Below are 17,568 nucleotides of genomic sequence, written 5' to 3'. Positions count from 1 at the left end.
TGTTTGGGTAGTAAGCCTTCCACATTTATTGCTTCATCTTTTCATTCCATTAAAAAGTCATATGGGGTCTCTTGGGTATGTCACATGGGTCTCCTCAGAGCGGTGGGGTTGAGGCACACCTGTTCAAATGGAGGACCGGTGCAGTTTATTTGGGTTACCAGTCCAAACACAGGAGACTCACTTTTTCAGGAGCTGATCGACTGAATGATTGATGACCTAGTAAGCCTTCCCAAGTCTTCTGGCCGGACTTAACCTTCTTTTTTTTTTTAAGTTGAAGTATTTATTTTGAGAGAGGAAGAGAGTGCGAGCAGGGGAGGGAGAGAGAGGGAGAGAGGGGACAAGATCTGAAGCAGGTTCTGTGCGGACAGCAGACAGCCCGATGTGGGGCTCAAGCTCACAAGCTGTGAGATCATGACCTGAGCCGAAGATGGATGCTTAACTGCTTATCCGTCTGAGCCATCCAGGCGCCCCCGGACTTAAACCTTCTTTAACTGTCAATGTTTAATGGCAGTGTGGTTTTCCCACTTTAATACCTGAATATTTGACTTCGCATTTTGTATTGGGGAAACTTGCTACATATTTCCTCATCACTGGGAAATAACCAAAAAGGTACTAGTGTGTATCCTATTTTATGTTTTGCATCTGTGGTTTTCATTTTTCTTAAAGTCCCCTTCTTGCCTTTTCGCTTATCCTTCAGTCTGTGATGCTAAATTGTATTCCGTCATAATGTTAAGGGACAACTTGGAGGTGGTTTCCTTGCTAAATAGCTGGGCATTATCTTTTTTTTTTTTTTTAATGTTTATTTATTTTTGACAGAGAGAGAGAGACAGAGCATGAGCGGGGAAGGGGCAGAGAGGGAGACACAGAATCTGAAGTAGGCTCCAGGCTCTGAGCTGTCAGCACAGAGCCCGAGGCAGGGCTCGAACTCACAGACCTCGAGATCATGACCTGAGCCACCCAGGTGCCCTGGGCATTATCTTGCTTAGAGATAACTTACTGCTTATTTCCATATATCTCTTGCATTTCAGGCAAATGAAACTCTCCTACGTATGCGTATGGAGCCTAGAAATGGGAATTTAAATATTGCTGGCTGTGTGTACCACCTCACCTCGATGAATCTCTTACCTAATATTCCACTCAGGATAAAGTCTGGTTTATCTCTGCTAAAACTCAGAGATTAGAAAACAGACGTCGGCTTTTAGCAAGCCAGTGGCCTAGGAAAAAAGAGGATCGATCAGCAGCTTTGGTTATGGAGAAGGGAGACTCTGTGCCAGGGTTCACAGTGGCTTTGTATGCATTATATTCATCCTTCCATTTTCCTCCATGATTAATAGTGTGGTTGAGTTTAGACAGTAGGAGTGTCTGATGTTTATAAATTCTCACTGATTGCCATCTGAGTGATGGTCGTATAGTTGACTTTATTTTATGTGCCGTTCCTCCTGCCTTCCCCTCCCCTGCTCCCCTCCGCAGTCTGCAATAACCACTATACATCTGTGAGGTAGACAATCCATTGTAGTAGGGGGGAAAGAAAAAAAAAAAAAGGATTCAGGCATCTTTTTTCTTTATAGAATAGTTGCATTACCAGAATTGCCTGTACAGTTTTCAAAAGCAAATGCCACTTACCTCTTTTTGCCGGTGGACTTGGGTTTCCTTGGGTGTTTTTGCAACTCTGGGCTCTCATCCTACATCTGTCTATAAAACCCGTGTGGGCCTCAGGTCTCTCCCCTGATCCCAGAGTTGCAGAGCCTAGAGTTTAACTCCATAATTTGGAACTGACATCTGTGCTTAAGAGCGTTACCTGGCAAGACAGGATTGCTATCTCCTGTTAATAACGAGTCCCATTGTTTAACATGGCACCAAGCAGGAGCTTTCTTCCGTTGGAACTGTCACTGCAAGATATAATGTTGGTGTTGAGATATTCTTTGGTATTAGGGCCAGCGGGCCAGGAACGCTTGAATTTTGTGTCGGATTACAACTGTCTCCTGCTACCCAGTACCTGCCGTTATCCCCAAGAGACAGTGACAAATAGGAATAAAATAGCACTGGTGAATTGGATTTGTGTCTCAACCCCAAATACTGAAAATCAGGCAGCTGGGTTGGACCAGTGGAGCATAAATAGCTTTAGCCCAAAGCAGGTCCTGACTAAGGACCTCAGTCCTGGCCTCCCTCCTCCTCCTATCCCCCCATCATCATTTACTGTTCTCTGGCCTAGTGGCGGGACCTCCAGGCTGCAGGGACCTACCGGCAGGCCCTGAAGTTGGTTTGCTCCTGCTGCCTCATTGGGTGAGAAAAAAGGTGCAGGTTCCATCCTTGTGCTCGCGTGTGACATGACCGGGGACTGCTTGCGTGGCGAAGGGCTTTGGCCCCTCACTGCTTTAGCAGGGAAGGGAGAGAAGACAGAGCCATAATCTGTGCCAGCAAGTGCCTTGGAAGTCTTCCTGGGGAGGAGTGAAGAAAAGATAGAGGAGAGTGCTTCTTCACCCCAGAGGCTTCATAGTCAGACCCCTGATGTAAATTACTGCCCTGTTTATCCAACCTGCAGTTCAGAAGAAACGTGAAGTGAAACATTCCACTTAAGAAACAAGCCTGTGTAATATCAGCAGTCTGGAGAAAGTAGCTGGCCTTTCCTCATGCACTAGTAGGATTAAGTATATTAGGAATACAATTGACATGGACATCAGTTCTCCATCGTTCGACCTACTCAAATGGTGATGTCATGACAGTGTCAATGGGATTACCTTAGTTAATTTTATTGAGCAAGAATCTGTTTCCTTCATCAGGATAAACTATTGGGCTTTGGGTTTTGTACCTTTATTTGCTTAGGAACTGAGTAATTGCCTCATAAAACAGCATGATGGTACTATTAACACTGAATTATAAGACCTGTTATTATAGAATGTGCTTCCTTAGTTGGGACAAGACTTCGTTGTTTGGTGCTTAAAATAATTAGTTTCTCCAAATGGGGTTATAATGAATAGTGTAAAATTTTACCTATTTAAAATAAAAAAGTTTACAATCTCTTGGGTGGCTTTTATGCATCATTTGATACTTCCAGAGAAGGATTTTCTTTGGGTGGGATTGTGGGAGAGGGAAGTATATTTAATGTTCAGAATGGAGGGGTTTTAGAATGAGAAAAATATTTGTTTTCTGGCATACCCATCTGGGACAGATTTGAGACAGTCATTAAAGGATTTGTCCCACAGTTTTGCCTGGTTTAGACATTGAGTATTAAAGTGTTCATTGATCAAATATCCTTGCATTTGATATTTGGGAGGACTTTATTATGAATGACAAAAAGTTTGTGTGGCTTTATTTCTGAATGGACTTGAATGCATGTATTTGTTGTCTCTTCCTTGCACATGCTATTAAACTTTTTGTGCCATAAATTTTTAGGCATAAGTGAAGGATGTTTAAATACTTCTGAAAGAACAAATTATAATTCTGTATAGGAATTTGTTATTGTTTTTCCGACTATTGTATTGGAAAGCTAATTATTGGTACCAAGTACCATTTTGGAATGAGAGTGCACTTTGTACTGTTTTGAGTACTTGTTTGAAAATCATTTATTCCGTGAAGCAAGGTAGTCTGCCTTTCAGCCCTACACTGCACAAGGTGCCTTGGGTTCTGTCTGGGATGTGGGGAAGTTCAAGATCTCCACAGCGATAAAGATATAAATACACAGCAGGTTAAATTCAATTCAAGGAAATGACGAGAGAGAGATAATTAGAACATGATTAATTACCAAATTAATGGCAAGGTCAGAAATTGTAACAATTGCAGTATAACCTTTGTTAACTTGCTTGGATTAACTGCTTATGAACAGTACTTTGATCTTAATGAAAGGGAACACCTGTTTTTATAGGTCATCCTCTTTGGCCTTGTTTTCTGTAATTAAAGATAATGATACCACCAGTTTTTGTTTGACACTTGACCTTCTCACAGTTTTGTCTAGTTTTAGATCCAAAAAGATCCCTGGGGCAGGGTAGTTGCTATTATTCATATATTTTAAAAAATTATAACTAAAAGACGAAGTCTAGGTTTAGGAGGTTATGTTCACATAGCTGCTTGGAAACTCAAGTCTGTGGTCTCCTAGTTTAGGCTGTTTTCTTGCTTTTGCTTTACCCTTCTTGGGGACTGACACAATTATGCAGTGCTCTAGGGGCGTCTGGGTGGCTCAGTCAGTTAGCGTCCAACTTTGGCTCAGGTCATGATCTCACGGTTCATAGGTTCGAGCCCCACGTGGGGCTCTGGGCTGATAGCTCAGAGCCTGGAGCCTACTTCAGATTCTGTGTCTCCCTCTCTCTCTGCCCCTTCCCTGCCTGTGCTCTGTCTGTCTCTCAAAAACAAATACTAAAAAAAATAATGCAGCACTCTGTGATTACAATGATTTGATTTTCAGCTTGACTTCATCACAGTGCACTTAAATTGCTGACTTGTTAGAGATGACTTTTCGGGGTCCTGAGTCCTTTTTAAAAGATGGTGGTTCTTTTGCAGGAAGCCAGTTGAGGGAAATTCTCCATGAATGTACGTCACAATGATGATGACCGACCAAATCCCTCTGGAACTGCCACCATTGCTGAACGGAGAGGTCGCCATGATGCCTCACTTGGTGAATGGAGATGCAGCCCAGCAGGTTGGTGCAGCAAGAGGGGAATTTAAGTACAGTTGTCTGAGTGCAAAACATTAGCTCAGTCATTGTTTTTGCTTGAGATTCAGTATCTGTGATTTTGAACATTAATAGTTCCGGAGGTAGGCGGTGCTGTTGTAGAATTACTGTATGCTTTCAAAAAATATCCCATTGTGTTTTCTGAGAACAGCAAATCTGATCTCATTCAGTTAGTATTCCTGGTGAAGCGTCACAAAAATGTCTGATTTTGGAAATGAATCATTTTGAAAATATGTACAAGTCTTTGGAATAAAATGTCTGTTTATTCATGTCCTATATTATGCTTGACTGGTTTGCCTGGTTGGCCAGAGCAGGACACTCAGAGGGAGGGTCAGGTTTTGATCTCACACAGGGCGTGAGTGACCTGGGCAAGATGCACAGGCCCATGTGAACCCACTCTGGCTTCTGGGGCCTCCCTTCCATACATAGAGCCTGCTGCTCAGAAGATGATGGTACTTCTTTCCTGTAAAACTTCTTTGTCAGTATTATTGAATGCTACCGAGTAGAAAAGATGTTTCTGAACTCGTTCATGTAACGCTTGGGAAGAGAGAGATTTAAGTGGTAAGTAAAACTGTAAGGAAATTATTAGATGAGCTGTTCTGATAACACATTGTTTTTATTGACCACAAAAACCGGGTCTGCTTAGTCTTCTATTAGATAAATAGCATTTGTCTTTGTGCCGTTCTTTAGAAGCGTGAAAGTTTTTGTCTTAGGAAAAGTAGAATTGGGAACAATTGCTTGAAAAGTATTTACCCAAACTCTGTCAATGATTCAAGTGAGTTTTAGACAGCCATTCAGGTGATGGGAGTACATGCCCATTTCCCCTCCCCGCAATCTTCCCCGGTACAGGAACACCCTTTCTCTATCATAGCCCATTCATGCGGCATCTCTGCCTCTATTGGATCTTACTTTGCTGCCTCATTTATTTATATTACTTTCTTCTTCTTTAGACTGTGACCCTCTCAAGAACAAAGAATATCTAATGGTGCTCAGTAAACGTTTGTTGGTTGAGTGAATTTCACCCCTTCTCACCTCTGATACAGGCATCTCCCTTCCTGACTCTTCAGTCTCTCTCTCTCGGTGCTGGATCATTGCCACTAAACACACCGTGGTGTCTTTTACCTCAAACGCACAAACAGCCACCCCGTTCCCCCACCCAACAAAGCCGGAGCCTCTCTCTTGACTCCACAGCCCTTCCCAGTTACCACCTCCTGTCTCGGCTCCCTCGTGGCAGGTCTCCTCTAAGCACAGCCTCGGCCCCCTTAGCTCCATTGCTCCTCAACCCCAACGTCTTCACTTGGACCTGCTACCCTCCTCTCCCCAGCCTGTCAGCAAGGCCTGTTGGCTTCATCTCAGGACCACTTGCTGAAACCATAATTTGCCACGTCCACTTCATTTCCGCTCCCACCACTGGACTCCAAGCCGACGTCTCTCACCAGGGAGGACAGTTCCTCTCACTGGTCTCTCTGCTTTTATTTTTGCCACAGAAGGTATTTGCCACACCGCCCTCGTTGGAGAGAGTTGCTAAAAAACACATGCATCACGTCAGTGCCCTGCTCAGAGCTGTCCTGTGACACCCGGAATAAAATCCGAGTGAAGGGCCATGGCCCGGCAGCCTTCTGGCTTTAGTCCTTAGCCTCTTCATCGTTCTCCGCCTGATCTGCTCACGGGAAGATCTCCAGAGTGCCATGAATGGTTCAAGGTGCAGTGTCTGGTCTCCCTTCTCACTAATTAAAAGGTTTAAAAAACCCCAAGGTGCTCAAATGCGACTCAACTTGGAACGCATCTTGGGACTCAGTATCGTCACCTAGTTCCTGTTTGCACGTGTGTACCTGGGAGACCCGAGGCCACCTACTCGTGCTGTTACTACTGTGCACCATTTATGTGTTTTGATGATTCCTTCCTCATTGCTGTGATTCAGTCTGCACAGAACACAACTCTTGTAGTTTATGAAATCTAGCACACAGAGTTTTCTAATTCTTTCTTTAGAAGTAAACTTTTTTGTACCTAGAAACGACCAGAGCCTGAAAAGACTATGACGTCCTCAGGCCATGCGGCATTTCGCTGCTCTGTGTGTCTACCTCAGCTCCAGGTAGAAGCTGCTTCATAATTTTGGTGTATCAAATCACATTTTTATTTTATTTGGTTAAAAAAAAATTTTTAATGTTTATTTTTGAGAGACAGACAGACACACACACACACACACACACACACACACACACACACACAGAATTGAGCGGGGGAGGGGCAGAAGAGGGAGACCCAGAATCTGAAGCAGGCTCCAGGCTCGTTTGCGAGAGCTCTCTCCTCACGGAAAGCCCTACTAATGCTTTTGAAGGCTTTTACTGCGCTGTCCCTCTGAGGCAACACCTTTTCATCTCAACGTGGACCTTTTGGAGACACAGGGCTGACTTAAGTGATGGACGTTGCAGGCGCTGCCTGGCAGGCGCGTGGGGGTGACATTTTGAGGGAGGCAGCCCTTGAGACTCCTCTCCAATTCTACCATTCTAAAGAGCTGCCCAGTGGCCACGGGGCTGTGCCTCTGCATTTCTGCCGGGAGCGTGTATGGGGAGGCTTACCTTGTGTGTGTGTGTTTATAGCATTCTTAATACTTTGCAGCTGTGCAGAGGACATTCTAAACATTTCCGTATATGCAAAAGAACCACCACAGTTATGAGAAAGCTCCTCAGTCCCCACAGGCCTCCTCCTCCTGAGTTTTGTACTGATGGTTTCTGGATTTAGTTAGTACGGGTCCTTGGCAAGATACGCGGCCCTACTCTGGCTCTCGAAATAAGAGACACTGTTAATTTTCATGATCCAAAGCTTGAAACTTTGGTCATTTTATAGAGGTAGCAGGAAAAAGATGATTCTTTTCTTAAAATGAAAAGCCACCCTCACTATCATTGAAGATGTAAGAAAACTATATATTAGCAACTAAAAAATGAACAGGAACAATGGTAAACATGGAGTGTGGACCGAGGCGACTTAACAGCTTTGCTTATGTAACAGCTTCATTGAGATATAATCCACATGCCATGTAATTTGCTTATTTAAAGTACACAATTCACTGGAATTTGCTACAGTCACAGAATTGAACAACCATGACCACAATTTTAGAACCTTCTAATCATGATACAAAGAAACCCGGTTGCAGTCACTTCCCAGGCCTTTCTTCCCCATATTCCCAGGCGACCACTAATCTACCTTCTCTTTCTGTAGGTAATTTGCCCGTTCTGTACCTTTCATGTAAATGAACTCGTGCTATATGTAGCCCATTGTGGCTGGCTTCTTCCACCTGGCGTAACCTTTTCAAGGTTCATCTGTGTAGCGGCATGTATCGATACGTTATGCCTTTTGTACTGGCATCACGTGGATATATTACATTTTGTTCGTCCATCAGTGGATGGACATTTGGGTCGTTTCCACTATTTGCCCATTATGAATAGTACTCCTGTGAACATTTGTGTGCAAATTTTTGTGTGGATGTATATTTTCATTACTCTTGGATATCTACCTAGGATTGAAATGGGAGCAGCTTTATTTTGAACTGTTGTTTTCTAAATAAAGTATCTCTGTTTCTGTCACTATAATTTATTCTACCTCTGAATAGATCAGCATAGCTAAATAAAGTTTGCTTCTTTTAATATGCCTGCCAGCATACTATTCTTGTGTTCTAAAAATCAGGTTTCCTGACCTGAGTTTTTGTGTATGACCATATCAATTATAGTGAATGCCCATCAATAATCAGAATATTGGTGCAAACATTTTCAGAACCTATGGTATATAAATTTAACTACCTTTGTTAGAGACTATTAGCATATTTTAGAGGTAATGTAATAGCTAGTTTTAAGCACAAAAGAGTAAGCCTCAGCCCAATTTCCAACTTTTTCTATTGGTTTAATATTTTAATAATTTCTGAAGAATTACAGCAGTCAGGGGTGCCTAGGTGGCTCAGTCGGTTGAGTGCCCGACTTCGGCTCAGGTCATGATCTCACAGTTTGTGAGTTTGAGCCCTGCGTCAGGCTCTGTGCTGACAGCTCAGAGCCTGGAGCCTGTTTTGGATTCTGTGTCTCCCTCTCTTTCTCTGCCCCTCCCCTACTCACACTCTTGTCTCTCTTGCTCTCAAAAATAAATAAACATTAAAAAAAAAAAAAAAAGAATTACAGCAGTCACCAGGGTTTAAATAAGGAAACCATTAGGTTGAGAACAGAAGTGTTAACATAGAGTTTGCTGATTTGCTAACTTAATCTGTGACACTTGTAACCTAGAGGATGGTGGAATGCCTCTTTATATTCTCGTGTTGTTGGTGACTCTTCTCATATATGTGTTCATGAAGGGGTCAGTGGGGATGGGTTAGATGCCCCTCTGTCCTACTGTTCTTTGAGGGAAACTAGCAAATGTTTGGTAGCCATGTTATATTTCTTATGTCTTTCTCTACCCCGCCCCGCTTTAAGCTTGCACAGTATTAATTGCTAATGAGTGTTCTTAATGCCTCTTCTTCAGGAAGTAGATCTCCTTAAATGTAAACAGAAAGTTTGTTTCTCCTTCCAGTTCAGGATAACCTGTAAACAGGCTTGCCCTGGAAGACAGGTTAAAGTACCTCAGCCGTGTCCATAGTTCTCTTGACTTTGCCTGTTCCTTTTGATCAGCATTCAGCATGTCATTTTATCAAGACTGAGTTCCCTGCGCCGCCCCCCCCCCCCTTTTATTTCTTCTTTTCGAAAGCCTTTGTTTCCACTAGACAGAATACACAGCCAGAGATTTCCTGGAGCATTCTTTTGAGTACACATTTCCAGACAGCACGTTAAACATATTAAAACTTTCCACGTTCAGATGGTGCTCGTCATCGGCGTGTCTTTTACATCAAATGTGCCTTTCCTCCTAATCCAGTGACCCTTTCTGTTCTGGTTGATGTCTTCTTAATAACTTTTCCTTGATGGCTTCCCTTCGTGCATTCAGTGGTTCAAATCCTCTTACCATGCAGGTTTACTCTTTAAATATCCTGATAGCCACCGTGTCAGGGAGACACAGAGAGTGTTTTACAATCAGTACAGCGGAGACAAATGGATAAACAGTTCTTGGGAAGTTTGCCCGGGAAACAGAAAGATACTCAAATGAGAATGGGACCGGTGGTGAAAATAGAGGCTGCAGCTATTATTGCTGAGCAACGTTACATAACAGCTCTTTTTACGATAGAATCCTATTTAGAGGCTGGGGCTCGGGTCAAAGATAGAGAGGTAGGTTGGTCAAGCGTTGGGTTTGGGAAACTCAGCGTGGGGCAGCTGGGTCTCAGGGCAGACTCTTCGGCATCCAGGTGTAGAAGTGCACAAGTTGTGCACAGATGTTGAAAGAAAATGGTTACCGCAAGCTGCCATCCAAGTTCTCTCTACCCCTCACACATAACAACGCCGCAGGTGTCAAGGGACTGCGGTCATCTTTTCTTGGAGATTTGGGGTAGAAAGGAGGAGAGAGAGGGTAGGATTTACGACTGAATTTAAGGAGTGACTCAGTAATAGATTTGTTCGTTTTAATTTTTTTTTTTTTTAATTTATTTTTGGGACAGAGAGAGACAGAGCATGAACGGGGGAGGGGCAGAGAGAGAGGGAGACACAGAATCGGAAACAGGCTCCAGGCTCCGAGCCATCAGCCCAGAGCCTGACGCGGGGCTCGAACTCACGGACCGCGAGATCGTGACCTGGCTGAAGTCGGACGCTTAACCGACTGCGCCACCCAGGCGCCCCCCTTTTTTTTTTTTTTTTTTTTTAACATTTATTTACTTTTGAGACAGAGAGAGACAGAGCATGAATGGGGGAGGGTCAGAGAGAGAGGGAGACACAGAATCGGAAACAGGCTCCAGGCTCTGAGCTGTCAGCACAGAGCCCGATGTGGGGCTTGAACTCACAGACCGTGAGATCATGACCTGAGCTGAAGTCGGACGCTTAACCGACGGAGCCACCCAGGCGCCCCTGTATTTGTTCGTTTTAATAAGTATTTGTCCCATGTGTTCTGTCCCAGCGTTGCCCTAGGTGCTGGTAGGTGCTGGCAATGCAAAGATGAATGTGACTGTTCTGGCCCTGAAGGAAGGAGTGATCGAGTTGGGGAGCAAAACGTGGTTTACCAAAATAAAGAGGCTGTATTTATACATGTGTAGAGCCACAGGAGAAGTGCTTGGATTGCAGAATACGTCCGTGCCCTGGGAGCGCAGGGGAGGGGTGGACCGGGAGTGGAATAGGCGGGCAGGAAGACCGACCTGGCTAGGAAGAGTGTCTGTGGGGAGGCTGAGCCTGAACAGACACCTCACTTGAAGCGAAGTCTGGGACTGTTACTCAGCTTTGCATATCAGGTAATCGGGTTCTGTTTTATGAAGTGATGCTGCTCTGTAGGGATAGTATATTCAGGGGAGGGCTAATGTCAGCGTTGCTCCAAACTGCATCTGCACATTCTACCCTCTCTTTTCTGGCGACTTTGCTCTTCAGTGTTCTTGTCAGTGCATCTTTTTGTCCTCCGATGCATCCAGTGTGGCTGTGCGTCCCATGATGTCCTTCAGAATTACTGACCCCATAGAGATGCAGAGTGGGGGCACCTCTCCCCCAGAGCTACCTTCCAGCAGCACAGGCAGCCACCCCTGCTTCTGAGGGCCTGCTTTCAGCTGTAAAAAAAAAAAAGGTGTGAGTTTATCCAGGTCTGTGGTCTGGTTTGACAATCCTCTCTGCCTTAGGTTTGCCAATTTCGCTCACTACAAAGGCTTCTGAAAAGTCATAGCCTATGCATAATCTCTGTCTCATAAAGGAAAATGTTGATGCTATATTATCAGAGGCTGTTGTTATATGTGGCACCCACGATAATTACAGCATATGACATGTAATTATGACAGCTCTGAGCTGTCTGGGTTGAGAGACACTTCAGAATTTAATTAGCCAAAGGCAATAATAATGAGACAAAACGTAGGCCGTATCCTTCAAATGGGAGAAATTGAGCTGCCTTCAAAAAGGAGAGGATTAAGGGAGAACACTGGAGTGGGTAAGTTGCATTACAAAACAACGGCAATTTTAAACTCTACGGTGGTTTTAACATTATGACTGTTTTCAGTTTACTGCAATGTTTGACCGTCTGGCTGCACTGTAAACTCCAGGAGAGCAGGGACCGTGTCTCTTTTTCACACCACGCCTGGCGTCTGAGGTAGCACTCGGTAAATCCTTCAGAATGGGTGAAGGATGAGTGAAATGAACAAATTTAATTCGTCTAAACCAGGGCTTGAAAACAGGCTACTTGTTGCATCTGTCATACAGGCCTCCTCCACACCCCCCGTCTTTGTAATTGATACAATTATTGAAAAAATAATTAGGTTGCCGGTACTTAAAAATTGGAAGATTTACATAAAATTCTGGATCTTTCTATGTATCTGGAAATCCCAGAAGATCTGATGACACTGGGCTGGTCTTCCCACTTGGCAACAATGACTGGCAGAAAATGGCAACTGCCCGCGTTAGATGGGGACCGTCTTTCTCAGGCCCCACTCTGTCCACCTCACTCGGTTTCCGCCCTCGCCCGGGTGCTATGGCCATCCGAGTTGGAACCTGGAAACTGTCAACCTTTTTACCTTTGAAATTGCATCCTGTGTTCACGCAGTTCATGTTTTAAATAGAGCAAAAATGTTTGATTTTTCAGGCACACTCATTTTTGTATCCTACTTACGAAGTGATTTTCAGCCTCTTAGTTTTCTACTTACGACTTGTGAAATGAACTGCTGTGGGCTTTGGTTCACCTGGCTTTGTGGGAGGGTTTCAATTAAATGTCTTACAAGTTAGGACCCACGTATTGTTTTCTTTGGCCTCTGCTTTTCGGTGAGCAGAACTTGGGCCCCCAATCATTGCCACATTGAGAGCTCCCCAAAGCATCGGAAGGGCAGAAGGAACAACCCGGCGCCTTGGTTTTTACTGTTTACAGACCAGTTAGGGACATTAAACACAGATGCAAGCTATCATCGTTCCAAGGGCAGAGATGCAGATACTTGTGTTTATAATCTTGCTTTTCAGTCTCCAAGAATTGAGGCTTCCTTAAATACTTATTGAAATAGAATCTTTTCAAAGCAGACTTTTCCTGGTTATTACCTAGATGGGGCATTTCGTACCATTTCTTTATTAACTTTCTCCTTGGATAAGATTAAATATGATAGTTTTCCGACCTCTAATGTCTATTTTCTTTTGCAAATGTGTATGTGTCATGTTAAATGTGACGTGACAGCCATTGCTGTATCACACAGTGCAGTAAAAATAATATATATACACACACAGAGGAAGCAAAGATCCGTCTGCATGTGTTAAGACATATGTTTGCATATAGCCATTTTCATGTTGGCAGACTTTTCTCTTTTTTGTTCAAACGATTGATTTTAAAAGTAAGATTATATAGAAATGATATATACAAGACAATAGTGAGCAAGCTGCATAAAATTAGTAACATGAATCTTTACGTTCCAAATGCTTATGTAAAAATTAAACAGCCTACCGAGAAGCCAGTTGCTCAAGTGACAACAGTATTGTAACTAGGTTACAATTCTGGGTTTAGCTACCTTCAGACTCCATTTATTTCCCCATTTAAATTGGGGTTGGCCAGAATTAGGTGCCTCTTAGTAATTTTCCAGCCAGCTCTACGTTTCGAATAAACTGAAGCTGAACTGTAGTGGGCCTCCAGAAAAAACAGAATTCGTGTGCCATTTTCGTGTTCATTCCTACGTCGCTATTGCTTCTCTGCCCTGGGCCTTTTTCCTTAATAGGCGACCATCAGATCAGATCATTGCTGGAAGGGAATGTGTTTTATGGGCAGCAGGTGTGTTTGGCGTGATCATTAATTGGAATAATTTGACCCTGCCTCTCCTGGATCCACTCTTTATTGCCCATTTCTTGCTCCTTGCGGTAGAGTAGGTGTGCGTTTGGATAAAGTGGACAGCCTCCATTTAGAAAATTCCTTTGCTAAGGGTTTCTGCTTGGCAAATAATTGGGCAGTTAAATGGAGACAGCACAGAGCTGGAGCGGACTGTCTAGCTTTGGGGGCAGGTTGACGTGAAAGTATATATGTCAGTAAAGCTGTCATCAGGGTTCCATTGCTATTATTTTCAAGACATGGAAATTAAATCATGTGAGCCAAACTTTAGATTTGGAGAGTAACGGACTTGCGCTTGTTACCTAGTTATGTTATATGACTTAATTTTTAAGAGGTATCGTTAAAATGTTCTTGTGTTTTCTGAGTAGTTAGAAAAATTCAGCACCGACTGAAGTGTGTTACTACTTCAGACAGAAATTTCTTTGGTCTTTGTGGGAATGTTGAGTTCTAGCTTATGGGAGAAACTCTGACACACTGAAGCATGTGCTTTGCTCAGCGATGTTGTTCGGTAGCTGAACCAGCCAGAGTCGTGTACCTCATACATCTGTCCTGATTTCACCGTTTTACTTTTTGTTTTGCATTGTCAGAATGGGCCTGTTTGAGACCCATCTTTCTTCTCCTTACCTTGCAAAAAGTCCATATGAAGAGTATCTTTTTGGAATGACTGTTCTGTTGATGATTTATTTGGTGACTTCAGTCATGACTGAAAATAAAAGTAATATAAAATGTGAATATACTAGGAATTACGAAGGAATGGCAGCCATAGGTTTCTTTTGGGGGTTGTGATGGGAAATCAGACCTTAGGCTTATGTATACCCTGTCTGTGAATAATACCTATTTTAAAGACCCAGGGAATCCACTGAGGGTGGAGTTGGGTGATAGAGGACATTATCCCTTAGTAGGTGGGGGTTCACATCCAATTTACTTCTCAGGAGTCTCCATTGTCTCTTATTTATTTATTTAGTTTTTTAGAGAGAGTGAGCTCATGAGCTAGGGAGGAGCAGAGGGAGAGGGAAAAGAGAGAGAATCTTAAGCAGCTTCCATGCTCAGTGTGGAGTCTGATTAGGGACTCCATTTACAACCCTGGGATCCTGACCTGAGCCGAAACCAAGAGCTGGACGCTCAACGGACCGAGCCACCCAGGCGCTCCCATGTTCTCATTTTTAAAGTCGTTTCCTCAAGGTCAGGCACTGAAGAGTTTTCCCATTTTTTTATTGGCGGCCTTCGCACATCACTGCTTCTTCAAGCTGCCTTGGGACTTCGAAGAGCCTCTCTTCGGGAGACCAGAAGGTAGGCACTACGTACACCAGCTTTACATGCTCCGCCTTTGGACCGGAGCTTTGTTACAGAGGCTCCTTCTGTATTGATTACTCCAACACTAAGGGGCAAGTATGGGATAAAAGATTCTGTAAGTTTGCCTTTTCCAGAGATTTCAGTGCCTTAACAGTGTAAAAGATTCATTAAAGGTCAGATATTTGACATTGAAAGAATTCTGAGTATCTGAGTTTTTGGCATTTACTTCAATCTTAAATGTTACTTTGTAAGCTTACTGATCACCAGAAGGCTTTTGGTCTCCACTATGGTGGAGTGGATCTTTCTTAGTGGGCCGTCTGTTGAATTGTTGGAAACAATGGCTTTTGATATTTTGATTTCTTTGTTCCCTTTGTGCTGGAGGAGGGGGGTGAATGATAACTGCCTGAGGGCTTCTTAGGTGCCCGGGGGAGTTGGTGCTAGGGGCTTACATACATCGTTTTCATCCAGTAATCATACACCCTGTAAGGTGCTGATCATTTTTCCAGACAGAACTGGTGGCAAAAAAGGTTCAGTACCTGTAGCTGGATTTGAACCCATTTAGAACCTACCTTTCGAAAAGGGTGTAGAGTTGCTTGGGTTAGGGATGTCTCATTGTCTTCTTGTTCAGGTAAACAGTTGGGAGAGACCTGGGACCAGTTTTACCTGATAGTCCACGATAAAGTTCATTGGGAAGAGTATTCCTGTTATCTTATATGATGATGTTCACACCAGCTCTGGAAGGTGGCAGTGATTCTGGGCCTAGAGCTTCTGAAGCTTGCAGGCCACGTGGTAGTGGTGGTGTCTTAGGCCTGGAGGAGGAGTTGGGAGTGAAGTCATCTTAGGCCCAGATCACCAGAGCCCCTCCCTTTCTTTCCTTAGGGGGATAGTTCTTTCCCTGAGATTTGCAGCAGAGGCGTGGTTCCCTCTGGGGTCACAGCTGTGGACAGAGACAGTGGTGACCAAAGAAGGGAAGCAGGGGTTCCTTGTCCCTAGGAGCAAGGAGATGACCTTTTTGTCTGCCCTCTTTTCCTCCCAAACCCGGCCTTTCGTTTTCATTCAAAAATTACATCACCCCAGAGGCACAGTTTTTTTGTGTCTGAAGAAATCTAACAACTTCTTGTAAGACTCGAATCTATTACATTGTTTGTTTTTCATTCTGAATCTATGATTGTTTCTCTTAACTGAGGTCGAAACTGCAAGCGCAAAACACCCCAAGTTTATTCTTCAAGGAGAAAGAAAAGGGCCACTTTGCTCCGTGAGCATTCCTTAGATCTCTCACCTCTGCTTACTCTGATTCTCAGGGGGAATACAGAATGAAGTGTCATGCCGTATTTGTACCACGAGCCACGAAACGGCACCCATTTGCTTGCCAGTTCCTCGTTTTCTTTGTTTCAGATTGATGAAGGGCTGCTTGGACTTAGTCTCTCCTTAAGATGTTAATTATATGTTTCAAAATCATGTGTTCTGTTAAAAATCACTTACGCATAGCCTTGGAAAGAGAACTGGAGGCAGGGAGTTGCTTCAGGGGTGCAGAATATTGTTTTGGAGGCCTTGGGAAATAAATCTTAAGAGTTAGTTCATTTACCACCAAGACATATTTAGTCAGTGTATATAAACAAAAGAAGTCACAGTGTGCCTGGACATTATTTGTCCCAGATGGAGTTTAAACTTGGCTCATTATACTGCACTGATGTCATGGTGCATAAACTGGCCCCGAATTAGAGCCGCGCATTGAATCTGCTGTGTACTTGTATGTGCTGAGGGCGGGTGAGGAGGAGGGGAGGGGCCGGCTGGAAAATCTTTGTCACATTTTTCCTCCGTTGTCTGCAGAGACTAGTGTCAGTCCTGAATTTGGACTTGGTGCAGAATGAGGGAAGAATTGGAATAATCTGTTCATTTGTACAGATCGGTATGTGTATGCACTCGGGGATATCATTATTCCAAGACTAAGAGTACAAATGCTCTGAGCTTTCCAACAGTTGCTTACAAAGCTCTGATATTAAGATCTAGAAAGGAAAATCTTAAAGCATTTTTGAAGAGCGTTTTTCAGTCTGTTTGTCTTGAAACCTTAAATCTGGACAGTTTCTTTAAACTTTTTAATGGTTTTAAGTATCCAGCTGTATAATTCTGTTTCCCTGGAATGTATGGTGGATAACCTCTCAAGCTACTTGCTTAAGTGTTTAAAAAGGCAAATGCCTGATGCTCCTTGGAGAATGTGGCCAAGTTTAATTCTTCCTGTGTGTTTTGAGAAGGCAGCTTGTGGGTCAGAGAAGGGTCTTCTGGAGTTCTGAGCAGTTAATAGGAAATTTCCACATACTGTGGTGTTACTTTATTACTTTTTATTGCTGACTTTCATTATGATAATCTTAATTAGATGCATTTCCAAGTAATTCAAACCATTTTGTAGGCGTAAAGGGCTTAGATTTCAGAACTTCTGTGAATGGATTCCAAAGTCCCTGTTATTGCCTGAATCCACGGAAACTGAACAGACACCGGAATTCAAATGAGTTGGGAGGTGAATTTTTAAGGAAAGCCAGAATGTTTCTCAAACAAAATCTGGTCAGAGGTGAGAATTGGCTGGTTTTAGATTTTCTTTTTTTTGAGAAGATTAAATGCAGATTCAGTTAAAAAAATTATATATATATATTTATATAGTATAGACCAGAATATATTTGAGAAACATTCTGGCTTTCACTAAAAATTCACCTCCCAACTCATTTGAATTC

The 17,568-nt window shown here is 43.3% G+C and overlaps 1 protein-coding gene across 3 annotated transcripts in view; it reads left to right on the top strand.

Moving 5' to 3' along the window:
* The window catches only part of FNDC3B (fibronectin type III domain containing 3B), a 363,910-nt gene that overhangs the window by 79,928 nt on the left and 266,414 nt on the right, over positions 1-17,568 (top strand). Inside the window, exon 2 of one of the 3 annotated variants that reach the window (XM_049629594.1) lies at positions 4,495-4,633. In XM_049629594.1, the coding sequence (XP_049485551.1) occupies positions 4,523-4,633 (111 nt within the window). In that variant the 5' untranslated portion in view covers positions 4,495-4,522. Of the gene's footprint in view, positions 1-302; positions 4,634-17,568 lie in introns of those variants that run through there. The other 2 variants (XM_049629593.1, XM_049629595.1) reach the window with 2 other exon arrangements.

The sequence above is a fragment of the Panthera uncia genome, chromosome C2 (assembly GCF_023721935.1).
Source record: "Panthera uncia isolate 11264 chromosome C2, Puncia_PCG_1.0, whole genome shotgun sequence".
Taxonomy (NCBI): Eukaryota; Metazoa; Chordata; class Mammalia; order Carnivora; family Felidae; genus Panthera; species Panthera uncia.
Note: the sequence above shows the minus strand (reverse complement) of the source record. Positions and strands in the feature narration are given on the sequence as shown.